The sequence below is a fragment of the Oncorhynchus keta genome, chromosome 18 (assembly GCF_023373465.1).
Source record: "Oncorhynchus keta strain PuntledgeMale-10-30-2019 chromosome 18, Oket_V2, whole genome shotgun sequence".
Classification (NCBI taxonomy): Eukaryota; Metazoa; Chordata; class Actinopteri; order Salmoniformes; family Salmonidae; genus Oncorhynchus; species Oncorhynchus keta.
Window position 1 is genome coordinate 34,699,933 of NC_068438.1, and position 21,753 is coordinate 34,721,685.

The window sequence follows — 21,753 nt, forward strand, 5'->3', positions numbered from 1 at the left end:
GTCGCCTGAGTCTCACCAGGACGCACGCTCTCCTGCTTCGTTTTCACCTGTGTTTTCACTTGGGTAGCCAGAAGATTGGGTCGGAGGTACACAAAGAGCCCAGGGCAGATGAGTCAAAGTTGAAGCCAGAATTGAGGATCGTAACAGCAGATCTGAAAGGTTGTTGTCGATCATAATCAATGTTCCCTTCCAACACTGAGCAAATTTCAGGTCTGCTGAGTGCAAACTTGAACATTGTGAAAATTCTGTGCAATTTCCGGCGCAAGTTTATTGTGAACACTGAAGCTGTACCCGCTTTAAGTTACACTTTTAACAGTGGCCAAGTAGGCTACAGTGGCTATTTGATCCTACTGAAGGTCTACCAGAGTGGCCTACCATCAAAACAATGGAGAAAAATGCATCCCATAACATTTTAACATGGAAATAGCTGTTCTTTCATTCAGCCTAGTCACAGCCAATGTGTGGTGTTCAATGTACATTGCATGAGACTTTTTTTTTTAAACATGCGAGATGACTGAAAAGGTTGTGTTGTTTGATGCAAGAAACCACTTTACAAAATACAATTGATTATTATTCCCATACCACTATTACAGAGAATCAGACAAATGATGCTAACCTCTGCCTACTGGTTATTTAGCGTATTCAAAACCGTCTCAAAATACAACACTTCCCCTTTAAGACAAAAAAAAGCTATTTACTTGACTTGCTTTTCAAAGATGACCAGAAATGCATTTTGTGTTCATGTAGGAAGCAACCACTCCCTGATTGTTGACTAAAAATGTGCTAATAACTCGTTAACCAGCAAAGAATATGAACAAATGTGCAAAGGTGGCTACATGCAGTTCTCGCTTTGATCTCAAAACAAAAACATCTACTCAATACCGCTCATGCTGTCCAGTTCAAACTGAATGGCACAGATCCATATATGGCAATAGCTATTTGCATATAGGCCTTCTGCAGCTCTGATTGGTTATGGTGCACCGGTCTGTGTAGCGTATGGGCCTGAGTTATTCATGTCAATTCTATAGAATCCTATTCCAATGCGCTCTGCCTAAAAGAAAATCTCTTGCACAGTTAGTTTTGCATACTACATCTTGCATAGCTCGTTTTGTTTCGGTATGTTACATTGAAAGTGGCTAATATTGCGTTGATTCGAGCAAAATTCCCACAGTAGTGTGAAACGTTGATGGTGTTAACTAAAGAGGAATACTGTAGAAAGTTGAGTTCAATCTCGTGCTTCTCTGCGTGGGCTGATATTTCATCTGCGCGGCAGCCCGAAGGGAGTCGAGCAGCTAGGGGGGAACATTTATCATAAGAATTGATAGCGGCTACAGGCCCCACTCCCCTAGGGTTGAAAAACCATATCAGAGGTTACTGAATCACCAACAATACAAGAAGGAGAATCTGGTTTCAGATGATGTTCTGTGGGACCTGCATATAGAAGGACTCTTGTTTCCCTGCTACATCATACATTCATGAATTGGTTTTTGATGAGATGTTCCCCTCTGATAGAGATTAGACAGTGGAAATGTCACACTGCTCAGCTGGAGATGGAGAGAGAACTCTGATCACTGCGGGGCAACGTGCTGAACTGGTGATGAGTGGGATAAGCTAGCTGGGGATGTTTACGCTTGTGTGTGTGCCACAAATGTTGTTCTTATGTCTGCGCAGTCCATTACATCCATATGAAAGGGTTCTATGTGGTTAGGGCTGTGTACAGTACAGTGTCTTTCCTATGTTTCTAAGATGTGTGTTTGGTTCTACTTTTTCATGTTCCAATGACTACACTGTGCGGAAGGACACTCGAGCATTCCTGTCAGATCGTTGTCAGGGACTATGCTCAGGGACTATGCTGTCCATTTCATTTTCTATAGATTTGACAAAACAAGGATCCAGCAACCATATGAAAAACAATCTGTAAGTGAACACATTGTCTGCTCGTCATTTAATCTCCTGCTGCCCTAGGAGCTATGACTACAGGTCATTTTAAGGTCATCCCAAGGTCACAGCAGCAGTAGGTGTGGTCCAGTTCCCACCTAGCTCCTCAGACAACCCCAAGGCCCCAGCCACAGCAGTAGCAGCAGCAACAGTCAGGTTCTGAGCTGCCTCCCTGATGACCTCCGGAGGCTCTTCTGGGGAGACAATCTCGGCCAGGGTGACATAGGTCCCAGCCAGGAACCCTATGAAGCCCACCACAGCGATGACAAGGTCCTTGACTAACATGGCTGGCTTCAGCGGTCGGTCTGAGAAGGTGATGAGCTCCACCAGGGGGGGGAAGACCAGGGCCAGGGCACTGCTGGACACGGCACCCACCAGGGAGATGACCAGGTCCAGACGAGGGATCAGCACAGCAAAGGAGACTGGAGAGAGAGAGGAGCGGACAGGGAGAGGAGTAGAGGAGTAGAGAGGAGGGGACAGGGAGAGGAGTAGAGGGGACAGGGAGAGGAGTAGAGGAGTAGAGAGGAGGGGACAGGGAGAGGAGAGAGAAGGGGACAGGGAGAGGGGAGAGGAGTAGAGAGGAGGGGACAGGGAGAGGGGAGAGAGAGAGGGAGGGACAGGGAGAGGAGAGAGGAGAGAGGGAGGGGACAGGGAGAGGAGAGAGGAGGGGACAGGGAGAGGAGTAGAGAGGAGGGACAGGGAGAGGGGAGAGAGAGAGAGAGGAGGGGACAGGGAGAGGAGTAGAGAGGAGGGGACAGGGAGAGGGAGAGGAGAGAGGGAGGGGACAGGGAGAGGGGAGAGAGAGAGAGGAGCGGACAGGGAGAGGAGTAGAGGAGTAGAGAGGAGGGGACAGGGAGAGGAGTAGAGAGGAGGGGACAGGGAGAGGGGAGAGAGAGAGAGGGAGCGGACAGGGAGAGGAGTAGAGAGGAGGGGACAGGGAGAGGAGTAGAGAGGAGGGGACAGGGAGAGGAGTAGAGAGGAGGGGACAAGGAGAGGGGAGAGAGAGAGAGGAGGGGACAGGGAGAGGAGTAGAGAGGAGGGGACAGGGAGAGGGGAGAGGAGTAGAGAGGAGGGGACAGGGAGAGGGAGAGAGAGAGAGGGAGCGGACAGGGAGAGGAGTAGAGGAGTAGAGAGGAGGGGACAGGGAGAGGAGTAGAGAGGAGGGGACAGGGAGAGGGGAGAGAGAGAGAGAGGAGCGGACAGGGAGAGGAGTAGAGGAGTAGAGAGGAGGGGACAGGGAGAGGAGTAGAGAGGAGGGGACAGGGAGAGGAGTAGAGGAGTAGAGAGGAGGGGACAGGGAGAGGGGAGAGAGAGAGGAGGGGACAGGGAGAGGAGTAGAGAGGAGGGGACAGGGAGAGGGGAGAGGAGTAGAGAGGAGGGGACAGGGAGAGGGGAGAGAGAGAGAGGAGCGGACAGGGAGAGGAGTAGAGGAGTAGAGAGGAGGGGACAGGGAGAGGAGTAGAGAGGAGGGGACAGGGAGAGGGGAGAGAGAGGAGGGACAGGGAGAGGAGTAGAGGAGTAGAGAGGAGGGGACAGGGAGAGGAGTAGAGAGGAGGGGACAGGGAGAGAGTAGAGGAGTAGAGAGGAGGGGACAGGGAGAGGGGAGAGGAGTAGAGAGGAGGGGACAGGGAGAGGAGTAGAGAGGAGGGGACAGGGAGAGGAGTAGAGAGGGAGGGGAAAGGGAGAGGAGTAGAGAGGAGGGGACAGGGAGAGGAGTAGAGGAGTAGAGGAGGAGAGGAGGGGACAGGGAGAGGAGTAGAGAGGAGGGAACAGGGAGAGGAGTAGAGGAGGGGACAGGGAGAGGAGTAGAGAGGAGGGGACAGGGAGAGGAGTAGAGAGGAGGGGAAAGGGAGAGGAGTAGAGGAGTAGAGAGGAGGGGAAAGGGAGAGGAGTAGAGAGGAGGGGACAGGGAGAGGAGTAGAGAGGAGGGGACAGGGAGAGGAGTAGAGGAGTAGAGGAGTAGAGAGGAGGGGACAGGGAGAGGAGTAGAGAGGAGGGGACAGGGAGAGGAGTAGAGAGGAGGGGACAGGGAGAGGAGTAGAGAGGAGGAGAGGAGTAGAGAGGAGTAGAGAGGAGGAGAGGAGTAGAGAGGAGGAGGGGACAGGGAGAGGAGTAGAGAGGAGGGGACAGGGAGAGGAGTAGAGAGGAGGGGACAGGGAGAGGAGTAGAGAGGGAGAGGAGTAGAGGAGTAGAGGAGTAGAGAGGAGGGGACAGGGAGAGGAGTAGAGAGGAGGGGACAGGGAGAGGAGTAGAGAGGAGTGGACAGGGAGAGGAGTAGAGAGGAGAGGAGTAGAGAGGAGTAGAGAGGAGGGGACAGGGAGAGGAGGAGAGAGGAGGAGAGGAGTAGAGAGGAGTAGAGATGAGTGGACAGGGAGAGGAGTAGAGTGGAGTGGACAGGGAGAGGAGTGGAGGGGACAGGGAGAGGAGTAGAGAGGAGGAGAGAGGAGTAGAGAGGAGGGGACAGGGAGAGGAGTAGAGAGGAGGAGAGGAGTAGAGAGGAGTAGAGAGGAGGGGACAGGGAGAGGAGTAGAGAGGAGGGGACAGGGAGAGGAGTAGAGAGGAGGAGAGGAGTAGAGATGAGTGGACAGGGAGAGGAGTAGAGAGGTGATAAAGGAAGCCGAGAGAGGGGTGGCAATAAAGAGGGGAGGGGGAGGAAAGAGTGGGGAAGTAAAGTGAGAGAGGAGATAAGGAAAGGAAGGGAAAGGGATGGAGTAGGGGGAGGAGGAGAGAGAAGTGCAGAGGTCATCAAACAGAGCATGGAAACAGATGTCTAGAGACAAATGAATCAATCTTCCACACATGCATATCACAGCACAAACATGTCCCATACAATATACTTCCATTGTGGAGAATGCCAACTCTCCTATGCCTATAGGCCATCCCAACAATCAACAATAATGCAAGGCCTGCAAACCACCTTCCAGCTGGAACAATGAGTCACACAACATGAAAGCAGAGGTCAATATAAAGTTCTGGGCACTTAGGGGCCCCCATAGACACACTGAAAAACTGGGCCCAGACCACACTACCCTAAACCTTCAATATGTAAACTTCCCTTTTAAGTTGGCCTCCTAATTTCACTTTTCCAGGGACCAGTTAAGGGGAGGGGAGTAACGGAGGGAACTGTGAACATGGCTTAGTGTTACTGTTAGCACGCTGACAGTAATCTCTCTTAGTCTCCCAGGCAGGCAGACCCCCACTGCAGGGGATGTGTTTGTTGGCAGAGAGAGGGATGGAACGGGGGATAAAGGGAGATAGGGAAGAGGGGATAGCAGGTAGAGAAAAAGACAGAGAGAAAGCGAGAGAGAGGAGGGGAGGTAGGAATGGGTATGGCAGATAGTGAAAAAGACAGAGAGACAGAGAGAGAGAGGAGGGAAGGTAGGAATGGGTATGGCAGGTAGAGAAAAAGACAGAGATGGAGAGAGAGGAGGGGAGGTAGGAATGGGTATGGCAGATAGAGAAAAAGACAGAGAGAGAGAGACAGAGAGAGAGAGGAGGGAAGGTAGGAATGGGTATGGCAGATAGAGAAAAAGACAGAGTGAAAGAGACAGAGAGAGAGAGGAGGGGAGGTAGGAATGGGTATGGTAGGTAGAGAAAAAGACAGAGACAGAGAGAGAGAGGGGGGAAGGTAGGAATGGGTATGGCAGATAGAGAAAAAGACAGAGTGAAAGAGACAGAGAGAGAGGAGGGGAGGTAGGAATGGGTATGGTAGGTAGAGAAAAAGACAGAGACAGAGAGAGAGGAGGGGAGGTAGGAATGGGTATGGCAGATAGAGAAAAAGACAGAGACAGAGAGAGAGGAGGGGAGGTAGGAATGGGTATGGTAGGTAGAGAAAAAGACAGAGACAGAGAGAGGAGGAGAGGTAGGAATGGGTATGGTAGGTAGAGAAAAAGACAGAGACAGAGAGAGAGGAGGAGAGGTAGGAATGGGTATGGTAGGTAGAGAAAAAGACAGAGACAGAGAGAGAGGAGGAGAGGTAGGAATGGGTATGGTCAGTAGAGAAAAAGACAGAGACAGGGAGAGAGGAGGAGAGGTAGGAATGGGTATGGTAGGTAGAGGGAGGGAGGGAGGGAGGGAGGTAGGGATGGGTATGGTAGGCAGGCAGGCAGGCAGGCAGGGAGGCAGGCAGGCAGGCAGGCAGGCAGGCAGGCAGGCAGACAGCAGAAAGATACATTCTCATGTCCCTTTAACTTGGGCCCAAGTTTTTCAAGATGGCCGTCCTTGAAATGTGAGAGAGGAACATTTCAGTGAGATTATATGTCAGACCCCAGCAAACGTCTCAATTAATACTGAAAGAACTGTAATCTTGATAACTTTATCTGGTTCCTGACACTGATTATTTTTGTTTTAAACAGCAACCCCATTTCAATGCACAAGTTACCACTGCTTTACCACTGCTTTACCACTGCTTTAACACGGCTTTACCACTGCTTTAACACTGCTTTAACACTGCTTTACCACTGCTTTAACACTGCTTTACCACTGCTTTAACACGGCTTTACCACTGCTTTACCACTGCTTAACCACTGCTTTACCACTGCTTTACAACTGCTTTACCACTGCTTTACCACTGCTTTACCACTGCTTTACCACTGCTTTACCACTGCTTTAACACTGCTTTACCACTGCTTTACACTGCTTTACCACTGCTTTACCACTGCTTAACCACTGCTTTACCACTGCTTTACCACTGCTTTACAACTGCTTTACCACTGCTTTAACACTGCTTTACCACTGCTTTACCACTGCTTTACAACTGCTTTAACACGGCTTTACCACTGCTTTACCACTGCTTTACCACTGCTTTAACACGGCTTTACCACTGCTTTACCACTGCTTTACCACTGCTTTACACTGCTTTACCACTGCTTTACCACTGCTTTACCACTATATGTCTTACATCCTCTTCAGATTTATCCAATCACCCGCTCTGTCCAATCTGCCACTATTCTATCAAGCCCCACTCTCCTTCTCTCCCACCATCCTCTTTTCCTAATCAGTCCCAGCTTTCATTTCGCATCCATCTCATTGAGTAATGCTTCCGACCCTTTAAACTCTCTCTCTCTTCTACAACACTTCCCTCCTCCCTCCTTCTCTTCCCCTCGCCCCATTTCCCCTGTGATATGTTCATTTCTCCCGCTAAACCCAAAATCATCCTCTCCTTCTTTACATCTCTTACTCTCTGATACTTTCATTCACTTCCGTCGCTCATTCTAATGATCTCTCACTCCATCTCGTTTCCCCCTTCCCCCCCTATCCCTTCTCATTCACTTCCGTCGCTCATTCTAATGATCTCTCACTCCATCTCGTTTCCCCCTTCTCCCCCTATCCCTTCTCATTCACTTCCGTCACTCATTCTAATGATCTCTCAATCCATCTCGTTTCCCCCTTCCCCCTATCCCTTCTCATTCACTTCCATCACTCATTCTAATGATCTCTCAATCCATCTCGTTTCCCCCTTCCCCCTATCCCTTCTCATTCACTTCCATCACTCATTCTAATGATCTCTCAATCCATCTCGTTTCCCCCTTCCCCCTATCTCGTTTCCCCTTCCCCCTATCCCTTCTCATTCACTTCCCCCTATCCCTTCTCATTCACTCATTCTAATGATCTCTCAATCCATCTCGTTTCCCCCTTCCCCCTATCCCTTCTCATTCACTTCCATTACTCATTCTAATGATCTCTCAATCCATCTCGTTTCCCCCTTCCCCCTATCCCTTCTCATTCACTTCCATTACTCATTCTAATGATCTCTCAATCCATCTCGTTTCCCCCTTCCCCCTATCCCTTCTCATTCACTTCCATCACTCATTCTAATGATCTCTCAATCCATCTCGTTTCCCCTTCCCCCTATCCCTTCTCATTCACTTCCATCACTCATTCTAATGATCTCTCACTCCATCTCGTTTCCCCCTTCCCCCCTATCCCTTCTCATTCACTTCCGTCGCTCATTCTAATGATCTCTCAATCCATCTCGTTTCCCCCTTCCCCCTATCCCTTCTCATTCACTTCCATTACTCATTCTAATGATCTCTCAATCCATCTCGTTTCCCCTTCCCCCTATCCCTTCTCATTCACTTCCATCACTCATTCTAATGATCTCTCAATCCATCTCGTTTCCCCCTTCCCCCTATCCCTTCTCATTCACTTCCATCACTCATTCTAATGATCTCTCAATCCATCTCGTTTCCCCCTTCCCCCTATCCCTTCTCATTCACTTCCATTACTCATTCTAATGATCTCTCAATCCATCTCGTTTCCCCCTTCCCCCTATCCCTTCTCATTCACTTCCATTACTCATTCTAATGATCTCTCAATCCATCTCGTTCCCCCCTTCCCCCTATCCCTTCTCATTCACTTCCATCACTCATTCTAATGATCTCTCAATCCATCTCGTTTCCCCCTTCCCCCCCTATCCCTTCTCATTCACTTCCATTACTCATTCTAATGATCTCTCACTCCATCTCGTTTCCCCCTTCCCCCTATCCCTTCTCATTCACTTCCATTACTCATTCTAATGATCTCTCAATCCATCTCGTTTCCCCCTTCCCCCCCTATCCCTTCTCATTCACTTCCGTCGCTCATTCTAATGATCTCTCAATCCATCTCGTTTCCCCCTTCCCCCTATCCCTTCTCATTCACTTCCATCACTCATTCTAATGATCTCTCAATCCATCTCGTTTCCCCCTTCCCCCCTATCCCTTCTCATTCACTTCCGTCGCTCATTCTAATGATCTCTCAATCCATCTCGTTTCCCCCTTCCCCCTATCCCTTCTCATTCACTTCCGTCGCTCATTCTAATGATCTCTCAATCCATCTCGTTTCCCCCTTCCCCCCTATCCCTTCTCATTCACTTCCATTACTCATTCTAATGATCTCTCAATCCATCTCGTTTCCCCCTTCCCCCCTATCCCTTCTCATTCACTTCCGTCGCTCATTCTAATGATCTCTCAATCCATCTCGTTTCCCCCTTCCCCCCTATCCCTTCTCATTCACTTCCATTACTCATTCTAATGATCTCTCAATCCATCTCGTTTCCCCCTTCCCCCCCTATCCCTTCTCATTCACTTCCGTCGCTCATTCTAATGATCTCTCAATCCATCCTTTCCCTTCCCCCTATCCCTTCTCATTCACTTCCGTCAGCTCATTCTAATGATCTCTCAATCCATCTGTTTCCCCCTTCCCCCTATCCCTCTCATTCATTCCCAGCTCATTCTAATGATCTTCAATCCATCTCGTTCCCCATTCCCCCTATCCCTTCTCATTCACTTCCGTCGCTCATTCTAATGATCTCTCAATCCATCTCGTTTCCCCCATTCCCCCTATCCCTTCTCATTCACTTCCATTACTCATTCTAATGATCTCAATCCATCTCGTTTCCCCACTCCCCTATCCCTTCTCATTCACTTCCATTCTAATGATCTTCACTCCATCTCCTTTCCCCCTTCTCCCTATCCCTTCTCATTCACTTCCATTACTCATTCTAATGATCTCTCAATCCATCTCGTTTCCCCCATTCCCCCTATCCCTTCTCATTCACTTCCTTCATTACTCATTCTAATGATCTGTCAATCCATCTCGTTTCCCCACTTCCCCCTATCCCTTCTCATTCACTTCCACTGTCCTCATTCTAATGATCTCTCAATCCATCTCGTTTCCCCTTCCCCCTACCCTTCTCATTCACTTCACCACGCTCATTCTAATGATCTCTCAATCCATCTCGTTTCCCCTTCCCCTATCCCTTCTCATTCACTTCCTTCATTCATTCTAATGATCTCTCATCCATCTCGTTTCCCCTTCCCCCTATCCCTTCTCATTCACTTCCGTCGCTCATTCTAATGATCTCTCACTCCATCTCGTTTCCCCCTTCCCCCCACTATCCCTTCTCATTCACTTCCGTCGCTCATTCTAATGATCTCTCACTCCATCTCGTCATTCCCACCCCCTATCCCTTCTCATTCACTTCCATTACTCATTCTAATGATCTCTCACTCCATCTCGTTTCCCCCTTCCCCCTATCCCTTCTCATTCATTCCATTACTCATTCTAATGATCTCTTCACTCCATCTCGTTTCCCCACTTCCCCCTATCCCTTCTCATTCACTTCACTGTCCTCATTCTAATGATCTCTCAATCCATCTCGTTTCCCCCTTCCCCCCCTATCCCTTCTCATTCACTTCCGTCGCTCATTCTAATGATCTCTCAATCCATCTCGTTTCCCCCTTCCCCCCTATCCCTTCTCATTCACTTCCGTCGCTCATTCTAATGATCTCTCACTCCATCTCGTTTCCCCCTTCTCCCCTATCCCTTCTCATTCACAGTAAAGCATGGTGTCACGGCCAAGCTTTTCATTTATCCATATTTCAGCGTACTAACAACTTGCTCTTCTGGACAGAAGTTGCATCAAACATGCATGATAAAGATCAAGGCCTAATCCCCTTCAACTCTGTATGCAAACCCTTGCATCTACAGCAGCCCACTTTAAACATGTGCCAATACTGAATGGAAATTCAACCTCTCAATCCCAGCACTGTATACTGTCCTTCATCACCACTGTCCATCATTAGAACTGTCCTTCATTAGCACTGTCCTTCACTACCACTGTCCTTCATTACCACTGTCCATCATTAGAACTGTCCTTCATTAGCACTGTCCTTCACTACCACTGTCCTTCATTACCACTGTCCATCATTACCACTGTCCTTCATTACCACTGTCCATCATTAGAACTGTCCTTCATTAGCACTGTCCTTCACTACCACTGTCCTTCATTACCACTGTCCATCATTAGAACTGTCCTTCATTAGCACTGTCCTTCACTACCACTGTCCATCATCACCACTGTCCTTCATTAGCACTGTCCTTCACTACCACTGTCCTTCATTACCACTGTCCATCATTACCACTGTCCTTCATCACCACTGTCCATCATTAGAACTGTCCTTCATTAGCACTGTCCTTCACTACCACTGTCCTTCATTAGCACTGTCCTTCATTACCACTGTCCTTCATCACCACTGTCCTTCATTAGCACTGTCCTTCACTACCACTGTCCTTCATTACCACTGTCCATCATTACCACTGTCCTTCACTACCACTGTCCTTCATTACCACTGTCCATCATTACCACTGTCCTTCATTACCACTGTCCATCATTACCACTGTCCTTCATCCCACTGGCCATCATTAACACTGTGTTTCATTAGCACTGTCCTTCATTACCACTGTCCTTCATTACCACTGTCCATCATTACCACTGTCCTCCATTACCACTGTCCATCATTACCACTGTCCTTCATTACCACTGTCCATCATTACCACTGTCCTTCATCCCACTGGCCATCATTAGCACTGTGTTTCATTAGCACTGTCCTTCATTAGCACTGTCCATCATTACCACTGTCCTTCATCCCACTGGCCATCATTACCACTGTCCTTCATTACCACTGTCCATCATTACCACTGTCCTTCATTACCACTGTCCATCATTACCACTGTCCTTCATTACCACTGTCCTTCATTACCACTGTCCTTCATTACCACTGCCTTCATTACCACTGTCCATCATTACCACTGTCCTTCATCCCACTGGCCATCATTAGCACTGTCCTTCATTAGCACTGTCCTTCATTAGCACTGTCCTTCATTACCACTGTCCTTCACTACCACTGTCCTTCATTACCACTGTCCTTCATTACCACTGTCCTTCATTACCACTATCCTTCATTACCACTGTCCTTCATTACCACTGTCTTTCATTACCAATGTCTTTCATTACCACTGTCCTTCATTACCACTGTCCTTCATTAGCACTGTCCATCATTACCACTGTCCTTCATCACCACTGTCCATCATTACCAGTCCTTCATTAGCACTGTGTTTCATTACCACTGTCCATCATTACCACTGTCCTTCATTACCACTGTCCTTCATTACCACTGTCCTTCATTACAACTGTCCTTCATTAGCACTATCCTTCATTACCACTGTCCTTCATTAGCACTGTGTTTCATCACCACTGTCCTTCATTACCACTGTCCTTCATTACCACTGTCCTTCATTAGCACTATCCTTCATCACCACTGTCCTTCATCCCACTGTCCTTCATTACCACTGTCCTTCATTAGCACTATCCTTCATCACCACTGTCCTTCATTACCACTGTCCATCATTACCACTGTCCTTCATTACCACTGTCCATCATTAGAACTGTCCTTCATTAGCACTGTCCTTCACTACCACTGTCCTTCATTACCACTGTCCATCATTAGAACTGTCCTTCATTAGCACTGTCCTTCACTACCACTGTCCTTCATTAGAACTGTCCTTCATTACCACTGTCCATCATCACCACTGTCCTTCATTAGCACTGTCCTTCACTACCACTGTCCTTCACTACCACTGTCCATCATTACCACTGTCCTTCATCACCACTGTCCATCATTAGAACTGTCCTTCATTAGCACTGTCCTTCACTACCACTGTCCTTCATTAGCACTGTCCTTCATTACCACTGTCCTTCATCACCACTGTCCTTCATTAGCACTGTCCTTCACTACCACTGTCCTTCATTACCACTGTCCATCATTACCACTGTCCTTCATCACCACTGTCCTTCACTACCACTGTCCTTCATTACCACTGTCCATCATTACCACTGTCCTTCATTACCACTGTCCATCATTACCACTGTCCATCATTACCACTGGCCATCATTAACACTGTGTTTCATTAGCACTGTCCTTCATTAGCACTGTCCTTCATCAGCACTGTCCTTCACTACCACTGTCCTTCATTACCACTGTCCTTCATTACCACTGTCCTTCATTACCACTGTCCATCATTACCACTGTCCTCCATTACCACTGTCCATCATTACCACTGTCCTTCATTACCACTGTCCATCATTACCACTGTCCTTCATCCCACTGGCCATCATTAGCACTGTGTTTCATTAGCACTGTCCTTCATTAGCACTGTCCATCATTACCACTGTCCTTCATCCCACTGGCCATCATTACCACTGTCCTTCATTACCACTGTCCATCATTACCACTGTCCTTCATTACCACTGTCCTTCATTACCACTGTCCATCATTACCACTGTCCTTCATTACCACTGTCCTTCATTACCACTGTCCATCATTACCACTGTCCATCATTACCACTGTCCTTCATCCCACTGGCCATCATTAGCACTGTCCTTCATTAGCACTGTCCTTCATTAGCACTGTCCTTCATTACCACTGTCCTTCACTACCACTGTCCTTCATTACCACTGTCCTTCATTACCACTGTCCTTCATTACCACTATCCTTCATTACCACTGTCCTTCATTACCACTGTCTTTCATTACCAATGTCTTTCATTACCACTGTCCTTCATTAGCACTGTCCATCATTACCACTGTCCTTCATCACCACTGTCCATCATTACCAGTCCTTCATTAGCACTGTGTTTCATTACCACTGTCCATCATTACCACTGTCCTTCATTACCACTGTCCTTCATTACCACTGTCCTTCATTACAACTGTCCTTCATTAGCACTATCCTTCATTACCACTGTCCTTCATTAGCACTGTGTTTCATCACCACTGTCCTTCATTACCACTGTCCTTCATTACCACTGTCCTTCATTAGCACTATCCTTCATCACCACTGTCCTTCATCCCACTGTCCTTCATTACCACTGTCCTTCATTAGCACTATCCTTCATCACCACTGTCCTTCATCCCACTGTCCTTCATTACCACTGTCCTTCATCCCACTGGCCATCATTAGCACTGTGTTTCAGCTTTTCATTATGGATAATTTGTATTTATTATGGATCCCCATTTGCTGTTGCCAAGTCAGCAGCTATGGGGTCCAGCAAAATTATGGCAATAACATTTTAGCATCACCACCCTGGATGGTTCCGACCTTGAATATGTGGACATCTATAAGTACCTAGGTGTCTGGCTAGACTGTAAACTCTCCTTCCAGACTCATATCAAACATCTCCAATCGAAAATCAAATCTAGAGTCGGCTTTCTATTCAGCAACAAAGCCTCCTTCACTCACGCCGCCAAACTTACCCTAGTAAAACTGACTATCCTACCGATCCTCGACTTCGGCGATGTCATCTACAAAATAGCTTCCAACACTCTACTCAGCAAACTGGATGCAGTTTATCACAGTGCCATCCGTTTTGTCACTAAAGCACCTTATACCACCCACCACTGCGACCTGTATGCTCTAGTCGGCTGGCCCTCGCTACATATTCGTCGCCAGACCCACTGGCTCCAGGTCATCTATAAGTCAATGCTAGGTAAATCTCTGCCTTATCTCAGTTCACTGGTCATGATGGCAACACCCACCCGTAGCACGCACTCCAGCAGGTTTATCTCACTGATCATCCCTAAAGCCAACACCTCATTTGGCCGCCTTTCGTTCCAGTTCTCTGCTGCCTGTGACTGGAACGAATTGCAAAAATCGCTGAAGTTGGAGACTTTTATCTCCCTCACCAACTTCAAACATCTGCTATCTGAGCAGCTAACCGATCGCTGCAGCTGTACATAGTCTATCGGTAAATAGCCCACCCAATTTTACCTACCTCATCCCCATACTGTTTTTATTTATTTACTTTTCTGCTCTTTTGCACACCAGTATCTCTACCTGTACATGATCATCTGATCATTTATCACTCCAGTGTTAATTCGCAAAATTGTAATTATTTGCCTACCTCCTCATGCCTTTTGCACACAATGTATATAGACTCTCTTTTTTTCTACTGTGTTATTGACTTGTTAATTGTTTACTCCATGTGTAACTCTGTGTTGTCTGTTCACACTGCTTTGCTTTATCTTGGCCAGGTCGCAGTTGCAAATGAGAACTTGTTCTCAACTAGCCTACCTGGTTAAATAAAGGTGAAATAAAAATAAATAAATAAATGTCTCATTAAAGCCTGGGAGGATTATATTGCCTTGTTTGAGTGGTGGAGGCAGAGAGAGGAGGGGAGAGGGAAAGAAAGAGCAAGTGAACATTATATTGAAGTAGGGATAAGAAAGGACAGAGAAAAAAAAAGAGTGAGTGAAAAGGCAAATAGAGGAGGAGAGAGAGAGACAAAGCGAAAGAAAGAGAACACCTTAGTGCATTTCAGCTCTAATTACTTTTTGTCTCCCGCCAAAGCAGGAACACTACTAGGATGTCTACAAAACTCAAACTTCAGCCAGATAACTGTCCTCTCCGCGTGTGTGTGGTGCGCGCGTGGTAACTCCCTGACATTTAAGCTGCACTGGAAAAACCCAGAAAGCAAAATTGTTAACATTTGCACTGCGTGTACGTGGCTTGGGATAAGCAATGAACATTACGTCGCCATGTTTTCTAATCCTGATCCAACATCCAGGGTGAATCAATCAGGATTTGAAGATGTTTGGTGAAGAAAAGCACGATAATTCAAACCCAAATCTGTATATGAGCCCCACATTTCAGGACCTGTCAAGACTTCAGGGAGAGAATGAGAGACAACAAAGAGGAGAAGAAGAACAGATTTGTACCTGAGAGCAGGAGAATGACAGATAGATTAAATAAAACTAGATTCATATTTCATGGCTGTGTAGGGAGCTCCCTACCTCTCCTATCCCTTCTGAACACAACACTGAGTCATACCTCTCTAGAACTGTACTATAGTATATATATTATTATTTTTTTTTTGACTGGTACTGTGTGTGTATGTATATATATACATACACACACAGTACTAGTCAAAAATTTGGACACCTACTCATTCTTTATTTTTTACTATTCTCTACATTGTAGAATAATAGTGAAGACGTCAAAACTATGAAATAACTCATGTGGAATCATGTAGTACCCCAAAAAGATTATTCAAAGTAGCCACCCTTTGCCTTGATGACAGCTTTGCACAATCTAGGCATTCTCTCAACCAGCTTCATGAGGTCGTCACCTGGAATGCATTTCAATTAACAGGTGAGCCTTGTTAAAAGTTCATTTGTGTAATTTCTTTCCTTCTTAATGCATTTGAGCCAATCAGTTGTGTTGTGACTTGTCAGGGGTGGTATACAGAAGACATCTCTATTTGGTAAAAGAACAGGTCCATATTATGGCAAGAACACCTCAAATAAGCAAAGAGAAATGACAGTCCATCATTACCTTAAGACATGAAGGTCAGTCAGTCTGGAAAATTCCAAGAACTATTCAAGTTTCTTCAAGCGCAGTTGCAAAAACCATCAAGCGCTATGATGAAATTCACTATCACGGGACTGTTACAGGAAATGAAGACCCAGAGTTACCTCTGCTGCAGAGGATAAGTTCATTAGAGTTAACTGCACCTCAGATTACAGCCCAAATAAATGCTTCACAGAGTTCAAGTAACAGACACATCTCAACATCAACTGTTTAGAGGAGACTGCATGAATCAGGCCTTCATGGTCGAATTGCTGCAAAGAAACCACTACTAAAGAACACAAATAAGAAGAAGAGACTTGCTTGGGCCAAGAAACACGAGCAATAGACATTAGACCTGTGGAAATCTGTCCATTGGTCTGATGAATCCAAATTTGAGATTTTTGGTTCCAACCACCCTGTCTTTGTGAGACGCAGAGCAGGTGAACGGATGATCTCCGCTTGTGAAGCATGGAGGAGGTGTGGGAGTGCTTTGCTGGTGACACTGTCACTGATTTATTTAGAATTCAAGGCACACTTAACCAGCATGGCTACCACAGCATTCTGCAGCGATAATGGGACTATCATTTGTTTTTCAACATGACAATGACTCAAAACACATAAGTGCTGTTTGACCACGAAGGAGAGTGATGGAGGGCTGCATCAGATGACCTGGCCTCCACAAATCACCCGACCTCAACGCAATTGAGATGGTTTGGGATGAGTTGGACCGCAGAGTGAAGGAAAAACAGCTAACAAGTGCTCAGCATATGTGGGAACTCCTTCAAGATTATTGGAAAAGCATTACAGGTGAAGCTGGTTGAGAGAATGCCAAGACTGTGCAAAGCTGTCATCAAGGCAAAGCGTGGCGACTTTGAAGAATCTAAAATCTATTTTGATTTGTTTAACACTTTTTTGGTTACTACATGATTTCATGTCTTCACTATTATTATAAAATAGTAAAAATGCAGTGCCTTAGACTGCTGTGCCACTCGGGAGGCCAACTAAAGTCTTTACGCCAGTGAGTGGCATGTTTCTACAGAGCCACATCTCTACAGTTTGAAGGAGAGTTTATAGAGCTACTTCTCTCTATAACTTTGACAAAAATAATCACTACCTATGCTTAATTTCTCAATCCCTTCCCGTCTAGTTGGTTCGCAACCTATAATTTAATATCCCCGTGGAAGACTTGATTATTAGAGAAAACACAAACAAAGATAATCAATTTGAGAAATGGAAAAACAAATAAAAATAAAAACAGAGGTATTTCGGGAGGTAAAAAGGAGAGGAGGCAGACAGGCTTGTTGATGCTACATCCAGATAGCAATGAGTCACTGAGATCCAGCTGTTGGATGTACATATGTATAGTGCCTTCAGAAACTATTCATAGCGTTTGACCTATTGCACATTTTGTTATGTCAATGCCTGAATTGGATTCAATCTTTTTTTCCCCCTCAGCCATCTACACACAATACCATGAAGTGAGCAGCTCGAGTCTAGGTTTAGCCTTGTGTTTTAGGTTATTGTCCTGCTGAAAGGTGAATTCTTTTCACTCTGTTATTTAAGTTACTATTGTGGAGTAACTACAATGCTGTTGATCCATCCACAGTTCTCATATCACAGCCATTAAAATCCCCATTGGACTCCCTGAGCAGTGAAATCCCTGAGCAGTTTCCTTACTTTCCGGGCAACTGAGTTAGGAAGGACCCCATTTCTTTGTAGTGACTGTGTGTATTGATACACCCTCCAAAGTGTAATTAGTACCTTCAATATGCTCAAAGGTGTCTGCTTTTTTACCAATTGATGCCCTTATTTGTGAGACATTGAAAAATCTCACTGGTCTTTGTGGTGGAATATATGCTTGAATTTCACTACCTGATTGGGGGAGATTACAGATAATTGTATGTGTGGTGTACAGAGATGGAACAGTCATACAAAAATCATGTTAACCACTACTATTGAACACCGAATGAGTCCATGCAACTTATTATGCGATCACATTTTTGCTAATTTATGCTTGACATAAGAAAGTGGTTGAATACTTATTGACTCAAGACATTTTAGCTTTACATTTTTTTCTCTAAAATGTTCTACTTTTTTTATTAAGCTGTAATAAACAATTTTGGAAAAAGTGAAGTGGTGTGCATACTTTCTGAAGGTGTGTGTGTACTTGTTTTCCTTCCTGATCAGGACCCCAATGTCCTAACTATTCACCCATGTGTGTGTGTGTGTGTGTGTGTGTGTGTGTGTGTGTGTGTGTGTGTGTGTGTGTGTGTGTGTGTGTGTGTGTGTGTGTGTGTGTGTGTGTGTGTGTGTGTGTGTGTGTGTGTGTGTGTGTGTGTGTGAAACTCTCACCCTGTGCCTCAGTGCTCTCTAATCCCTTAATTACAGTGGAGATAGAATGCTTATTAGATGAAACGCCCCACCACAACAGGATACGAGCAGAAAAAACCCCCATTTAAGATAAAAATCATCCGCTGCATTTAAAAATTAAAAATAGAATGCCTATTCCCCAATCACAGAGGAGGATGTAGAGACGACGTGAGAGCTGTGCTAATGGAAAGTGGTCACCATGGAACCAGCTGTACCCTTCAATGGTGTTCACATTATGCAAAGTACATACAGTGTCTTCAGAAATTTCACACACCCCTTGACTTTTTCCACATTTCCTTATTAAATTGAGATGTTGGGTCACTGGCCTACACATAATACACCAACATGTAAAAGTGATAAAAAATGTGTTTGTTTGTTGTTGTTGTTGTTTTCAAATGAATGATAAATGAGAAGCTGAAATGTGTTGCGTCAAAAGGTATTCAACCCTTTTGTTATGTCAAGTCGAAATAAGTTCAGGAGTGAAAATGTGCTGAATAGGTCACATAATAAGTTGAATGGACTCACTGTGGGCAGAGTGAACCACAAGGCCAAATCTGCACTGTTGCTTACCAAGAAGACAGTGAATGTTCCTGAGTGGCCGATTTAGAGTTTTGACTTAAATCTGCTTGAAAATCTATGGCAAGACCTGGAAATGGTTGTCTAGCAAAAAGCAACAATCAATTTGACAGAGCTTGAAGAATTTTGAAAATAATAATGGTCAAATATTGCACAATCCACACGCGGTGCGCAGCCGTCACCAACGCGTCTATAATGTGAGCGGGCCAGAGATGCAATCTGAGGGCTACTGATCCCGTCTTGAGCTGTCCCAGACATCCTGATATTTTCAAACATGTTTGATTTTATCGGCACAAAACCTGCAATGCTCTTGTAGTGTGAAATGTGCAACAAGTTTTGAGAAAGGTGAACAGCAGACTCTCGAGCATGAGGGATGACTACTACTAGTATGCGTGTTACATCTCTGAAGTTCACAAGCAATTTTACTCAATTCAAAATGTTAGCTAGATATTGCAACTCTGTATGGCAAGCGTGGATTTCTGACTGAAAATAAATATGAGCCTGCTTTGAGCCAAAGCTCGTTATAGCTTCATTAACAATCTAACCACATCATGTTGGCGAGACAGCGTGTATGGAGAATCCTCACAACTAAGTGAGCAGTGTTGTAGGGTGTGATCCCCGATCTTTGCCACATCGTTTAGTGTGCGCACCACTACGTTGGCAAGACAACACTACAGGAAAGTCAGTTGGTTAATGTGAGAGGCACAGCGATGTGTAGCGTACACCCGGCATTACCAAGAAAGATTCACAGCTGTAATCTTTGCCAAAGGTGCTTCTACAAAGTATTGACTCAGGGGTATGAATATTTATGCAAATGAGATATTACTGTAAAAATCTATTGGCTCCATTTTGAGTTTAGGCTGTAACACAACAAAGTGTGGAATAATTCAAGTGGCATGAATACTTATATATACACACACAGTGAGTTTGGAAGGTATTCAAGACCCCTTGACTTTTTCCACAATTTGTTATGTTACCTTATTCTAAAATGGATTAAATAAATAAAAATCCTCATCAATCTACACACAATATCCCGTATTGAGACTCGAAATTGAGCTCAGGCTCAGGCATCCTGTTTCCATTGATCATTCTTGAGATGTTTCTACAACTTGATCAAATCAAATTTTATTTGTCACATGCGCCAAATACCAACAATTCAGTTAAGAAAAATAAGTGTAAAGAAAGTATTTACTAAATAACCTGAAGTAAACAATTAATAAATACAAATAATAATAAAATAGAACAATAACAAATAATTAAATAGAAACAACAAAATACCAGTAAAGAGGCTATATACAGGGGGTACCGGTACAGAGTCAATGTGCGGGGGCACCGGTTAGTTGAGGTAATACGTACATGCACTCTGGTACCGCTTTCTGCGCGGTAGCAGATAGAACAGTCTATGACTAAGGTGGCTGGAGTCTTCTGCAACTTTTAGGGCCTTCCTCTGACACCGCCTGGTATAGAGGTCCTGGATGGCAGGAAGCTTGGCTGTACACACTACCATGTGTAGTGCCTTGCAGTTGGAGGCCGAGCAGTTGCCATACCAGGCGGTGATGCCATCAGAAAGGATGCTCTCGATGGTGCAGCTGTAGAACTTTTTGAGGATCTGAGGACCCATGTCAACTCTTTTCATTCTCCTGGGGGGGAATAGGCATTGTCGGGCCCTCTTCACGACTGTCTTGGTGTGTTTGGACCATGATAGTTCTTAATGATGGTTTTGGAGTCGTGCTTGGCCATGCAGTTATGTGTGAACATGGAGTACAGAAGGGGACTGAGCACACACCCCTGAGGGGCCCCTGTGTTGAGGATCAGCGTGGCGGATGTGTTGTTAACTACCCTTACCACCTGGGGGGCGGTCTGTCAGGAAGTCCAGGATCTAGTTGCAGAGGGAGGTGTTTAGTCCCGGGATCCTTAGCTTAGTGATGAGCTTTGATGGCACTATGGTGTTGAACGCTGAGCTGTAGTCAATGAATAGCATTCTCACATAGGTGTTCCTTTTGTCCAGGTGGGAAAGGGCAGTGTGGAGTGCAATAGAGATTGTGTCATCTGTGGATCTGTTGGGGCGGTATGGTTTCTGGGATAATGGTGTGGATGTGAGCCATGACCAGTCTTTCAAAGCATTTCAGGTATACAGATGTGAGTGCTACGGGCCGGTAGTCATTTAGAAAGGTTACTTTGTTGTTTTTGGGCACAGGGACTATGTTGGTCTGCTTAAAACATGTTGGTATTACAGACTCGGTCAGGGACAGGTTGAAAATGTCAGTGAAGACACTTGCCAGTTGGTCAGCTCATGCTCGGAGTACACGTCCTGGTAATCCGTCTGGCCCTGCAGCCATGAATGTTGACCTGTTTAAAGGTCTTACTCACATCGGCGCCAGAGAGCGTGATCACACAGTCGTCCGGAACAGCTCGTGCTCTCATGCATGCTTCAGTGTTGCTTGCCTCAAAGCGTGCATAGAACTCATTTAGCTCATCTGGTAGGCTGGGCAGCCTCACGGCTGTGCTTCCCTTTGTAGTCTGTGAACTCTGATTGGAGTCCACCTGTAGTAAATTAAATGAATTGGAGATGATTGGAAAGGCACACACCTGCCTATATAAGGTCCCACAGTTGACAGTGCATGTCAGAGCAAAAACCAAGCCATGAGATCGAGTGAATTGTCTGTAGAGCTCAGAGACAGGATTGTGTTGAGGCACAGAT

At 45.8% G+C, this 21,753-nt stretch overlaps 1 protein-coding gene across 5 annotated transcripts in view; it reads right to left on the reverse strand.

The window, feature by feature from the left end:
• Window positions 1-558: 558 nt before the first annotated feature.
• The window catches only part of slc36a4 (solute carrier family 36 member 4), a 354,139-nt gene continuing 332,944 nt past the window's right edge, over window positions 559-21,753 (reverse strand). For 4 of the 5 annotated variants that reach the window (XM_052467980.1, XM_052467979.1, XM_052467978.1 and 1 more), the window contains exon 12: window positions 559-2,360. In XM_052467980.1, the coding sequence (XP_052323940.1) occupies window positions 1,993-2,360 (368 nt within the window). In that variant the 3' untranslated portion in view covers window positions 559-1,992. The remainder of the gene's footprint in view (window positions 2,361-21,753) is intronic. The other variant, XM_052467982.1, reaches the window with a different exon arrangement.